This window comes from Onthophagus taurus, chromosome 6 (assembly GCF_036711975.1).
Source record: "Onthophagus taurus isolate NC chromosome 6, IU_Otau_3.0, whole genome shotgun sequence".
Classification (NCBI taxonomy): Eukaryota; Metazoa; Arthropoda; class Insecta; order Coleoptera; family Scarabaeidae; genus Onthophagus; species Onthophagus taurus.
The window spans coordinates 27,562,099-27,576,873 of record NC_091971.1 but is presented as its reverse complement, the minus strand read 5'-3'; the positions used below and the strand labels follow the sequence as shown (position 1 = coordinate 27,576,873).

At 34.9% G+C, this 14,775-nt stretch overlaps 1 protein-coding gene across 1 annotated transcript; it reads right to left on the bottom strand.

The window, feature by feature from the left end:
• Nucleotides 1-10,882: 10,882 nt before the first annotated feature.
• LOC111420786 (uncharacterized) lies at nucleotides 10,883-13,441 on the bottom strand. The gene has a single exon (XM_071196818.1). It carries the CDS (start codon nucleotides 13,439-13,441, stop codon nucleotides 10,883-10,885), a length of 2,559 nt encoding a protein of 852 aa, XP_071052919.1.
• Nucleotides 13,442-14,775: the final 1,334 nt, after the last annotated feature.

Sequence of the window (14,775 nt, the reverse complement as noted above, 5' to 3'; positions counted from 1 at the left end):
AATGCCATGGGGCCATCTTTTCATCAGCCCAACCTTCTGGGCAAACATCAATTTTTTTGGCGAGCTGATATGCTAATTCACGGAGCTCGGTGATGCTGAGCCCGTAGAAATGACCAACGCATTTCAAAATGTATTGGACGAGATCCTTTTCTTGATCCTCGTTGAAAATCTGTTGAAAAATTACAGAAAAAAAAATTGAAAAAAGTCTGATGTGTTAGTGGAAAGTGAAAAAAATTACAAGCAAGCTTAAGACCTTGCGGAAAAAGTTGGTTCCAATTGTGCGTATGTAAATATATGCCGTATGTTGTATGGAAAATGTGTATGTCGTGCGCTAGGCGCCGCTTAAAAAGTTTCACTTCAAAAACAAACCATATTCGAAGGTGTTCGTTGGCTGCATTTACGGAGGTATTCCATCAGTTCACCATCTTGTACGGCAGAAATGTCGTCAAATTTGTCACCAACTTTCTTCAGATACCGCTGCAAATTGGTAAGAGGAACATTGCAGGCTCGAGCAGCCTCTCTGACGGGCGTCTTTTCGATCAAACAATGCTTGATGGCTTGTACGATCGCATTGAAATCAGTTTCCTTCGGTTCGTCTTTCTTTTTCGTCGGGGTAGACATGGCTGAAAATGCGTAAAAATGCATAATAAACACGAATAAACCTGGGAACCACCTTGACAGGGAAGTCAAAAACACGATTTTCATGCAAAAAACATGGTGGCCCACAACCGGTTACAAAAGGTGGCCCACAACCGGTAATAGCAGCCATTCCTTAAGTGACTTTCAAAATTCTCGTGGCGAAAAACTTTGAGCAAACTCGATATAAAATCGTAAAATTTACCGCAAATACTGCATAAAAATCCATAACACTTACCTCTTTGCAATACTTCACTTCACTTTATCACACTCACAACTTATTCAAATATTACTATATCGTAAATTTTTTCGTCGTTTTTTTCGTTTGTTTGCAACTGCGCATCAAAAGCGTCCTGTCACTTTGATGTTCGCACCAATACTACCTACTGTCAATGTACACATAACCTCCTACTCAGATCCGCCATATTTGGCAAACGTCAAAAGATAGCAATAGGTGGCCCACAACCGGTGATGGCCCACAGCCGGTTACATTACCCTACTAAAATAAACGTACAAAGTATAAATAAACGAAGAAACGCTTTAAGGCAATGGTTTTTGATAAAATTACACGTAATCAAACAACACCAGTTTTTAAAGTGTAACATGTAACTGAAAATAGAAAAAAAATTTATTTGTATTTTTTAGTTATTGTCTATGTCACTATTATAAGATTCACTTTCACTACTATTATTTATGCTACATTTAATCATTTTTTTAACTTCTGATGGCAAAGTGCTACTTTTCTTAGGTTGTGATGGTCGCAAACTACTAATTAGTGGATCGGATGATACGAGTAGCAAGTGCATCATATCCTCGAGTGTCTGCGGCCGAGTGAATTTACGCGAAAACAACTGTCTATATTGTTTTGAATCCTTATTTCGTGATTCTTGTACGTCTTCGGACATTTGTCCGATAGGTAAAAGCGACTTTTTATTAGATCTGCCCCATGAAATAATATTTTATATAAACTTTGTGGCATATAATACCAAGGATACAAATTAACATAGATCCTTGCAGTATCTATACAATAACTTTGGAATAGTACGTTATTTACTTCGAAACCACAGGAAATGGTAATTAAAATGGTACTTATTCGTTTTATAAAATTTTCTTTCACTCCTGTGATTTCAGAAGCTAATTCAGGAGTTCTGAAAAAACGTCTGGCTGTATTGCCGTCATTGGTTGTCCTAAAACCGGGCTTAGGCATATCAACCAAAAGACCAATGTTACGACGAAATTTTTCTTGTATTTCTTTCTTCCTTGTTTCTACTTTTTCGTTATCTTCTTTCCTGACTTGCCATTTACATATCTCTAATCTGTATGCAATATGTAAAATGCACTCAAACGCTTTTATCCACGCATGGAGGCTTGAAATTCCATATTCCAAGTTATCTTCTTTTATGACTCGTTTTAATACGACATCTATATCATTCATTTGCTTCGGAGAAGCTCCACAAAGGTGGAGGTATCAGATAACCAGCTGCAAATTTTACCATCAATCATGGTTAAAGAATATAAGGAATAACACGGTATCAGATTTGTTTGAAATTCAGTAGTCATTGGAGGCAGTTCATCTATTTGTTTTTTAATATTTTCAATTTCATTTTTGATAAATTCTTTTGTTTCTTTATGAAAAATTATTTTTACTGGTTGACAGTATTTTGTTGACGATGTTGATTCATTTTGCCATATAACAAATTCCTGTTCATTTTCAAATACACCTATGATTCGTAATGGCACTATATAAATTGAAAACGAAAATGAGTCATCATATTCTTCGCGTTCAAAAACCTGTTTATAACAGCTTTGTCCCGCTGCACCATCACAACCCCACTTGAAATATATGTTCATTTTTTTAATAATACTACTACTACGTGATATGTTGAAGCACTTCATTTTGAACGGAAAGTAATCTTTGAATTGTATGTTCAACTAACGATTGGAGCTTGACTTCGGCTGAAATTTCACTAATTGTTATCTCATTTGGATAACATTGTTTTTTTTGCAAGCAGCAATGCATTATAATTTGGGTAAATGTTTGCATTATGAGATTTGCTCATTTGTTGTACAGCAATGAATTGTTTTTTCGTCATTTTTGAATTTACGTATAAAGCGAGCGCCTTTTCAGCCGTAATTTTTGTTGGTAGTTGTTGTGAAGGAGAATCTGACAAAGATATTTTTTTTTATTCTTGTTACCCTCTTAGGAGATAAACTAGACGCTTGTTTGATTATATAAGCTGCATCTCTTTTTCCCGTTCGCCTAAGATGCGTAAGTCAGTTCATCTTGCGTAAACGTCTGCAGGAGTCTGCAGGAGACGAACTACAACTATCAAAAGATTTTTCTGGTCTTCCAGACCGTGATAGAGTTGTTTTGGATGGAAGTCCCTTAAAAACAATTTTCTCGCCGAGCCATTTGTCATTCTTTGAGATAAATATCTTTTTAATACGATGGCATTTTTTCCATTTTAACATTAATTGACTGCAAAAGTGTTCAATTGTTTTCATAATTAAATATTTAAAATCCTTCTCATATTCCAAAAAGTCACTTTTTTGCGTTAAAAACTTAATACTGCCTTAGTTTTTTCATCCACGTTTGTTTCATCCTGCCAAATGCAAAATAATGTTTCTTGTTGTACTCCGAATCACAAATCTAAAAACGTTAATAAAGTCTAAAGTTGCGAAAAGCTGCAACTAAATTTAATCTAAACCAATTATTAATAAGTTATTTGATAACATTATATAAATAATTCGATCAATACACGCCAATTCGTAATGATTTACTTTAACAAATTTAACACAAAATTTAAAAAATAGTAATTTGTAAAAGCAATTTTTAAAGCCATAAATCTTTACTAATGTTCAACAAACTCTTATTGTTTTTACACTATAAATTGCTTACTTATTTTTACAGGATTCATAGCAAGAACAGCGAAAAGAGCTTTATTTAGCGTGAATTCAATCAAAAAACTAAATATGACAGACAACCGCGTAAGTGCGAGTGCGTCAAGTCTTGTACGATCATTTTTATTGCAGCGTTTCCTTATTCCACGTTCGATCTTAAAATGTTTTAATTGTTAGATTTAATACTTTCAAGGATTCAGGATTATTTTTATGTAATAAAAAGTTTTAAAGTGTCCAATCGGATATTTGACTTTCGCTCATTCAAATTGGCAAAAGTGACCACTGTGCGTACTGAACTTCACCAATGCCCGTACTCACTGAACACCAACGAACGAATAAATCCCTTTGAACAAATCACATTTACCGACAAGTCTTCGAAAAAGTTCGGTGCGTTCGATTCCCGAACTAATTCAAACTAATTCAGTTGTGCGCGCTCGGTTCGCTCGGACTAAAATGCTCAAGTCAGTACCCACCTTAACACGTGATTAATTCGTCCAAATACAAAAAATTTCCTTCCATTCTTCTAAATTTACCTTTTGTCAGCGGAGGTAAATGTGGATAGTTTTCATTAAACATTCTGTAAGTTTTACTAAGAACTTTGTTGCACGTTCCGTGCACAAAAAATAAATTAAGGATTTCTTCATTTGTATAAACATTATTTACGTTATTAATATCCATTTTAACTGGTTTTAGACTCATAAGCATCAAACAACGTAAATCAGACATTGACGTTTGTCAATAAGTCATTAAACATTTTCGATGGCACACTAGGTTAATATAATTAATAAATTATATATAGTTAATATCAAAAACCTTAATTATTTCCCAAACTATTAATGTTAGGTATAGGACATATCGAGTATAAAATATGTAAAATGAGACACCGAAGACTAAGTAATAAAATAAGGGGGTGCCTTTTAAAAAAATGAAGTTATGGTACTTCCAAATTTCGAAAAGTTAGGTTACTACAAAAGTATAGGTTATTACGATATGGAGTAATATGCTGAAACTTTCCTAAATCAAAAATGTACCGTATAGAATTGTTCTGAAGTCTTTTCAATTTCCAATCATATGTTGCAGTGGTCGCAGAAATGCAGGTGCTCAGTCTTTAACTATAAATGCAGAAATGCCATCTGGCCCGGTTGTATTTTTTGCCTTAAATCTATTGAAAGATTCCACCATTTCGCCATAGCTAAGTTCAGAGATACCGAAAGAAACCCCCTATTGGAGGCAGCGAATGAGGTACGACTATACATACTTTTGAAATGGTCAGCAAATAAATTCACTATAGTAGGTAAATCGGTTATGGTTTTACCATTCCATTTCAAAACACTTGGGGAGTTCGAGTTGATTCTACTCATGTTAACAAAGTGCCAAAATTTTTTAGGATTGTCTTTTACATCTCCCTCCAAAGAACCGACATATTTACGACGATTATCTCCAATGCGTGATTTACAGTCTCGGCGAAAGCGACTATATCTTGTGTAATGATAACTGTAATCAGTCCTTCTGTACAATTTGTGGTAATGCTTTTTTAATTTAAGCATGCTATTCAGTTCCGCAGTGTACCATATAGGATACCTCGACCTTGTGTGTTTCCGATCGTTGTTAAGATGCAACATAGCATCTGGGAGGTTGTTAACAGTTATATAACAATATAAAGTTGAAGGTCATCTGCATACAAATGATAGTTACACGAGATACTATCACTAATACTCTGTATTACTACGTCAACGGTCAGTAATGAGTTAAGACTTGCATAGGATTAAGATCACTTAAAAACAATATTCTGAGAAATTCTGTATCAGAATAAAATAAATAGTAAAACGTGTGTACCTTTCTCAGCAAATGTTCATCGTCAGGTGCAAATTTAATAAAGTTCTCCTTGTTCCTTTGAGAATGTTTGTGACTTCTTTGCTTTGTAACCCACTGCTTCTAACTTCAAAAATGCAATCAGTTTAGTGTATCTACTGATCTTAATATTTTTTTTTTTACTTGCAAAGTGCTTCGAAGCATCGAATATTGTGACCACAAGGTCGAAGATTTTAGAGTTTTGGATTTTTCGCCAAAATAAGTCAGCAATACATTCTCCGAATATTTTTTAATTTTCTTTGAGCGACGCCAATCCATGAAAATATTGTATTGTTTTTCGTAGTTACCTCTGGATTTAGTTAGCAGGAGATTAAGAGTAATATTTTTAGCAAAATCTGCTATATCTGGAGGTGTGCTTGAAAATTCACTGTCACTATCCATTTTTCAAATAACTATTTATAAAGTTTATAAACAGACAACTGTTAACATGACTACAAGAGTATTTTTGCACGTTAAATTAAATAACTTACTCAAGTATCGATAACATCGTCCGGACTGCTTGTAAATGCTAAGACAAAGCAATTTTTCATCGTCACTAAAACGGCGACCTTTTTCACGATTTCTTGAAATTCGTAGTTGCATGTCGCAAAATAGAACTACGTTTTTGTTCAGGTGTGCCATCTTTCTTAATGGAACATTTTTCAATGCAAGTTGAACTTGTCACAAACGTAATTTAAAGTTACGATTACGAAATCGCTATATAGCAAGATTTCGTCGTAGCTGTTTCGTGGAACAACGTAAAATCTTCTCTTGCGTCGTCATGATCATCCGTCGTTATTGTGTGGGATTGGGATAGGACTTGTATATAAAAATTGACATATATATAATAATGATGCCTTTATTTCCCACCTATACAACAATATAATATATCAATATTTCACGAAACGATGTAATACTAAACAAGTGGGAAATCCCAAGGTGTAGTTCAACTGCTGAATGACACTGACACTGACATACAGCCATATTATCCATTATATCATCGATTCCACTATATCATTAATAATTTTTATTGCTCAACGGTAACATTTAATCAAATAATTACTTACGTGATTCTTTGGATGATGAACAAATTGGAGTTGAAAGTCGCATCATTCCAACGATGCAGATGTGGCTTTATCAATCTGTGGCGCAGGTGATGGAACAGGAACAGATACCTTGAGACCTAAATTAATATTTAAATACATGAATTTTTTCATACTCAAAACGTCAGCCTTTAGTTTAACTTGCTTGTTGTATCATAATATTATATGATTTGATATTATATGATTGTATTATCATAATATTAACATATAAAAAAATTTACCTGGCAAAAACAACGAAGGCACGCAATTCTTCCTGAAATACATATTACTAGTTTTGTCAGCCTTGGTAAAATGCCTATAACAAACTCTATATGACTCGTACACACAAAAATTTTCAAATTCACTTTTTACGAATTTATCTATATTTTTTATAAATAAATAATTTGTAGAACTGATTTAGCGGGTTTTAATTCTAAACCCATCAACTAAAGTATATATTTAAGGTCTTTGCCCACTACATCGTTTCATACTAGGACCTAACGTGTCAAGCACGTAAGAAAACGTTCCGAACACTATTATGCCCACTGCAACGAACCAACAGCGTTCTATTCTCGTATGAAATGCGTATTATGCCCGTATGCAACGCGTATTATGCCTGTGTATGCAAACTGTAGATGCCCTGTTCGGATCCCGTTTAGTGCAGCACCAGATCTGTTAGTTGTTGTACGTTTTTGCTGTTGCGCCTACCTGCGGATAGTATCAAAAAAGCGGTAAAAGTATGGCTATTAGAAAGTTATCTATCAGACAATTGGCAATGATTATTTTGGATGAGGAAGAAGAAGTAACGCAAAAACAGCGACGACGCACAGTGGTCTAAATTCGAAAAAACCCAAACAAAAATATTTTAACGCAGTTTGGGTTGAGATAATTTTTTGAAACTTGGTATGTGGCTATAGGACTATATGCTAAAGACTTTGTGAACTTTTGGATCAAATATGTCAACCGGAAGTACTAATTTACTTGAGGCCATATTCTATTTTTTTCATATAATTTAGGTCCTTAGAATTGAATAAATACAAAATTTTATACAACGCTATTAAATCGTGGAGGATAGCTAAATACAAAATTGTTTAAACTAAATTGGTTATATAGTTTACTTCGATGTAAGGTTTCTATAAATAAATCTTTAACTACAGAGTGTCTCACGTATCTGGTTAGTTAGAACTTTTTCAGGTTCCACTATTCGTACAATTTTGAAATTTTGGTAACATGGGTTGTTCATTCGGAACTTTCAATCTAAAATATTTTCAAGATGGCTGCCACTTCCGGTCTACCGAAGTACACCATAACTTCGTTATTTGAAATGGAATGCTATAGTTTTTATTACACCGTTTGAATGTATGTAAAAAAAATATGTAAAAATAATCCAATCGTAATGGGACTAGGAAGACACAAATAGCGAATCATCTTTACCCTCTGCATTTGTGATGAACTTTTGTTTATAAGTCGAATGACATCCGCTACCATCAAACCCCCACTTACAATATAATATAGAATTTACATTTACATTTGGATAATTATCCAAACATTTAAAAATTTTTTTTTAAATATCATTTTATAAAACTGGTTCGAAGTGTTTCTGAAGAAGGTTGCAACATGGAATGCGAAACGTCAAACCTTTTCTTAAAAGACGCACGGCAAAACCCGAAAATTTCTAGTTGTAGGTCTAGTTTCAGTTCTAATTTTAGTTCAATTAACCCCAGCCGTGAAAGCCTTCGTACTTATAAAAACAGTAGATATTTCAAGTGTTTCAGTTTTTTGCCGCACTGTAACAACCACTTCCGGTTGTTAGATAAGCCTGAAACTGGTATTCTATTATTGTTATGCGAGTTTACACCAAATGTACGAGATTTATCTTTTAAGAAAAAGAATATAATCAAGATAGCAACAACGCATTGTCTTGAAAAAGTGGAACACAATATATTTTCTTCATCTAAAGTTGTAGCATTTTATGATATTATTTAATACACAAGAATTGTAGTACTGTTTTATTGCGTACAGTTGGCACTAGAAAGTACATAAGACTTTATTCCTTTCACCTCTCAGTCTATTAGGACCTAAAGTACATGTAGCATGAAAAAAAAAATTTCGAAAATTTGGTTTTCGTTCACATTTTACCGCTTGTGGACCACTGTGCGACGGCACTGGATTCACGATGGTCTAAAAGAACGACAAGCTGAGGGAGAATACTGGACATTATTTAGACACAAATTTTTCAGCACTTTCGAATGTCATCATTTCAAATTTCCTTCCAGGCTCTTTTCTTTGAGTATCCATATATTTTGGATGTTGAAGGTTATACAAAAATTCGTATTTACGAACACATTCTATTAGTTTTTCGTCCTCCATATTTAACAAGGTTCACATCTGCTGCAGTGTTCTAGCGCGAAAGGAATAGTAAAACAGATGTTTGCTGTTCGGGGAGTAAACGCAGAGCAAACACGGAGCAAACGCGGAGCAAACGCGGAGCATGTGCGGTAACCACCCGGTTGGGCCGCCTATGCATATCGGTGCGTGCCATGCACAAAACGTTTTGGCATCTGCAAAATATTTCTCCCTAGGAATTGCTGTCGGGCCGGGCATGGCACGGTACGGTGTTGGCCAGTGCCGGAACGGTCCAGTGGGCATTGCCTCATAGTAATTCATACAAAGAATACTTTTTTGCATGTGTCGATACGGTTACGGTCATGCTATGATACGGTGTAGTGGGCAAAGACCTTTATCCGTATATATCTAACAATTAATAAATGCAATTTTTATACATTTGAGGTTATTAAATGTAATTCAAACTTACCTGTATGTTGTTCTAATAAATGATCCACAAGGAACAAAGAGTCTTGAAAAAGACTGTTTAATATTCTGTTCAACAAGATAGACGAAAATAGAAAATGGAAGAAACGAAAAGTAAACTCAACCTAAGACCACACTTGACAAAACTGTTAAAATCTGTCAGATAACAAAATGGTGGAAAACTGTCAGAAGTACGCGATTTGAAATAACCTTGAATTGTGCCTAATTTCGTTGTACATATTACAAAATTAAAGTCCCTAGATTTACAAAGTACAGCGGTTTGACGCCATTTTGGCTCGAAAGTCAAGCGGGAAATTTAAAAAACTATGTTATTCTATTGATAACATTACGCCAAATTTCTTTTCTTTTTTTCTCGTGGTACTCTGAAGAGTCGAAAGTCCTAAATATTTTTGTAAATAAGTGGTGAGATGCAATGACAAGTTGTCAAACCGCCGTTTTGGCTCGAAAACAGGCTTCATGAATAGCGGTACTTTGTAAATCTAGGGACTTTATACAAAATGAACGGTTAGCGCCATCTACTGAAATAGACTAATACTAATAACTGATTTCACTTGTAATGTATTGAGTTGAACCACCCTGCAATAGACTTCATCTAAAAAACAAGTCAATTTTTATTATTTTTTTTAATATATGTGAGAATAGCTCCACATATTTTGGTGACCACGACGTGATTAGAATAAAATACATTAAATTGTCACCACATATTTTGATGACCCTGACAAGCGACTACGCCTACAGAAGATAATTTTATACCCACGCACAAAATAAAAAGTTATTTTCACTAAACTTGTTGAAATTACAACATATTTTCGGATAAAAACTTTGTTTCTTAGGCTTTCGATGCATAACCACAATTAAATGTCGTTAGGATAGAATTGTTTCTACCAAATGTGTAATAATAGACTTTGTGTTAATAGATTGTGTATCAATTGATCTGTCAAACGACTGATATATCTTTATCTTGTAAATATAAATGATAAATAAGTATAGTAGCTTATTTAATAGTAGTTTACTTAATAAATAAGCCGTGTGACGATAGCAACAAACCTTCCAACAACAAACTTTTACCCGTAATTTTATTAACTGATATCTTTCTTATTATTAGAGATAGCCGAAAACTAAATGCACCATTTGAAAGCTTGATTCTTTCTCTATGAAATCGTCGATATGTTGATATTAGATCAATAAAAGATGAAGAATACTGTTTGCTCGAAAACGGTTCGGAAACAAAATAAAAGGTACTGATTCAAAGAAAAAAAGGAAGATATTAAAAGGAAAAGACCATGAATAAATTGTTATTAATTTCTTACTTTATTGTCCCTATCGCTGTTCCCTATCGCGATTTCGACACTATATCACAGTTTTTATATATATTATAATAATGCGTAACTTATAAAAATAATTTTAAAAATTCGCGTTACAAAGGCGAAGTCAAAAATATGTGTGTGTGGTTCGGGTCGAGCCGTAATTCTTAAATTTTTGCTAAATGCCCGCGCTGCGCAGCCATTCCACCCACCAAAAAATATTAATTTTAATTATTTATTATTATTTTTTTTTTTATAAGGAAAGTGTTGTTTATTTTATTTTGGCAACGGACAAATTTTCACTACTGGGCGCGTCAAACGACCAGTGCAAGTTTTTAGGGTGACTACTCTGACTACCCCGTCTTTTCCGGGTTGAATTTCTTCAATTCTTCCAAGGTCCCATTGGAAAGAAGGTCGGTTTTCATTATTAATCAGAACCATATCTCCGACGACGGAATTGGATGAAGATTCAGTCCATTTAGTTCTTTGTTGAAGTGTGTGTAGGTAGTCGTGTTTCCAACGTTTCCAAAAATCTTGAACGGTTTTTTGTAGAAGCTGCCATCGATCGAGACGACTGCAAGGTACCGTGGATAGATTAGGATCTACAATACAAGAATTTAATGGTTCAAGATGTAAAAAGTGACTTGGAGTTAAGGCTTGTAAATAGTTTGGATCACTTGACACGGGAGTCAAGGGTCTTGAATTTAAAATCGCCTCGATCTGTGTCAAAACGGTATACATTTCTTCAAAGGAGAGCACTTGACTACCAATAACCTTTATCAAGTGAGTCTTAACTGACTTTACATTGGATTCAGCTAAACCATTAAAATGTGGTGCTCCAGGTGGGTTGAATTTCCATTCTAAGCCAAGTTTGACACCTACGATTTCTGCCATTTCTTTCAAACGATTATTACAGCCTATAAAATTGGTCCCTTGGTCTGAGATAAGTATAGAACATCGTCCTCGACGGGAAACGAATCGGCGAAGTGCTGCTAAAAAGGCATCAGTGGATAAACCTGAAACAAGTTCAAGGTGAATGGCCTTGGTGGCCGTACAGACAAAAACACAGATATACGACTTGACAGATTTAGAAGCTCGACTTCTATTTAATGTGGTAAAAACAGGTCCTGCAAAATCCACTGCAGCTTTGGAAAATGGTTTAATCTCTTCGATTCGGAACTTAGGGAGATCTGACATGACTGGTGCGTACGAACGTGGTTTCATCTTAAAACATGGAATGCATCTTGATAATACACGATGGATTACAAATCTTGAGCCCATGATCCAAAATTGTTGCATCACCAATGATAAGACAGTTCGGTATCCCGGATGCAAGAACTCACGATGAACTTCTTCCACAATTAATTCACTTAGTCGCGAATTCCGGGGCAACAACACTGGATGTGTCTGATCGAACGGTAACTCAGATTGTTTTAATCGTCCACCCACCCTGATCAACCCGTCACGATCGACAAATGGAGATAATGAATGAAAGGGTTTAGGAACTGGTTTATTGTGACGGATAGCGGTGAATAGAAAAGAAAAGGTTTGAGTTTGCACATGCTGAATCAATGAATATAATGCACCCTGTAATTCAAATGGTGATAATACCATAGAAAATGATTTCTTTTTTCGTTGGCAATGAAGAATGAATCGTTTACAATAAACAATAATACGTTTTATCTTGGATAAAGAAGAAAAACGATTAAGGAGAGTATCAAAGATATGAGATTCAATCACAATAGCATTTATGAAAAGTTGTCTTTGTTCCTCTATTGTGTCTTTCGTTTCAGCAGTCATAGATGGACTAGACGGCCAATTATCGGAATGATCACAGAGCCATGATGGGCCCTGCCACCAAAGATCGGAATTGATTAATTGATCAGGAAACAATCCACGAGAACCGCAATCAGCGGGATTATTTAATGACGGAACATGTCGCCAATGATGAATCGGTAAAATTTCTTGTATTTTAGTGACACGATTTGCCACAAAGACCTTCCATCTTTGAGCAGGAGATGCAAGCCAAGACTGCACGACTTGAGAGTCTGACCATGCATAAATGGATTCAAACTGAATTTTGTGTGATAAAACTTCATTGATATGTTCAAATAACTCAGTAAGCAGAAGAGCTGCACAGAGTTCTAATCGAGGAATAGAAATAACCTTTAGAGGAGCTACACGAGCTTTAGCACAAACAAAATGAGAATAACATTTGTTTTCATTAGTTGTTGTTCGAATATAGGCAACGGCACAATAACCTATCTGCGATGCATCGCAAAATAAATGTAATTGAATGCTGGTGGGATTATCAAGGATCATACAACGGGACAGGTTAAATTTTGATAATAATGGGAGTTTGGATTTAAACATGTTCCATGAAGTCTTGATAAATTCCGGAGGGGAATCATCCCATGACGTTTTCAATTGCCATAGCTGTTGTATCAAATGTTTGGTCTTTAATGTACACGGTGTTAAAAATCCCAAGGGATCGTAGATTCTGGCGATCTCTGATAGAATTGTTCTTTTTGTACATTGAGTAACACGGGCTGTATATGAATAAGTAAATGTATCCTTGACTGGATTCCACTGCAAGCCCAGGACTTTGACGCAATTTATTTCTTCACATTCGAAAGATATTGTTGTTAATTGATCAGAAATAGGGACAGACGATAATACTGTTTCATTATTACTTGCCCATTTACGAAGTTCAAAACCACCCTTTTGTAACACCATTATTAATTCTTTTTGTAACTTAAGTAGATCATCGATGGTGGAAGCACCGGTGACGATATCATCTACATATATATGATGTTTTAGTGATTCAGAAGCCATTGGAAATTCTTGTGAATATAAATTGGACAGTTCTAAAATTGTGCGAAGCGCCAAAAAAGGTGATGAAGCAAGCCCATATGTTACGGTATTCAATCAATATTCTTGGATTGGTTTATCAGGAGATGATCTCCAAATGATTCTTTGGTAATCTCTGTCTTGGGGCCTATGAAGAATTTGCCTATATATTTGTTTTATATCACAAATGAAAGCATACTTAAAGCATCGAAAATTTAACAGAATTTTCATTATATCTTGTTGTAGTTTTGGGCCGATAAGAAGGTTATCATTTAGGGATTTCCCATTTGACGATCGCGCTGGGGCGTCGAAAACTACTCTTAGTTTAGTGCAGGCACTTTCTGCTCGTAATACACAGTGGTGTGGAATATAGTATGCTAAAGGAGATTTAGTAGACTCATCAGAAATGATACTCATGTGTTCAGATGATATATAATCATTCATAAATTTTGATTATTTCTTTTTTATCTGGTGGGCGCTGGTTAACAACAAAATCTTGGTTTTACGTTTCCATAAACTTTATTATTAATTACACTTAAACTATACATATAAATTGCGATTAGTTGTGGCGAGAGTTATATAGGGAGCCTTGCTCCGCGTAAATTGAAGGGGTACTGTTTCGGTGTGTGTTAAATCGAAGACTGATCTGAATAACTGATACGAGTTGAGCTCGCAGGCTCCTTCTTTATTTAAGGTCATAACTAAAAATCCTTACCTAAACACCGAAATATACACCCCAACGCATTTCCACACTTATCTCAACCCAATAAATAATGCGATAAAAAACCCTAATCTTGCGACTCGAGACACTTCAAATCCACACTAAACATATGAGGCGATACAAATAAATCCAATATAAATGAACTAATATTATAATATAAAATCTAACATACTCCCCGCCTTGAAAGAACTACCTTTCAACAAATAACAACATAAATTAACAATAATGACACTATACTTCAAAATGTATGAAAAAAAAAATCGAAAAATTGAATTTACACGACTGATGCCCGTTTGCACCGCAATAGTTAAGCGTCGCTTTACGCTAAGCTTTCCTTAAATTTTTAAATCGGTTTGCACCGTTGTTTAAGCTACGCTTATTCTCAGCTTAATTTAAGCGTTCAATGTTCGGAGTTTACCGGTTAAGCGTAGCTTTAAATTACGTGAAAAAATTTATTTGTCATTGTGTGACGTGAAAATTGTGAAAACATGGATATTTTTGACGACGATGAAGATATGTTTGGAAATGTTCATCCACATTCTGAATAAAGTCACTATCAAATTCATTTTGGAACCCGTACAACGTTTTCTTGTTGACT

Excerpts from the sequence above, each read along its gene's own strand:
- LOC111420786 (XM_071196818.1), bottom strand. The coding sequence starts at position 13,441 with ATGGCTTCTGAATCACTAAAACATCATATATATGTAGATGATATCGTC.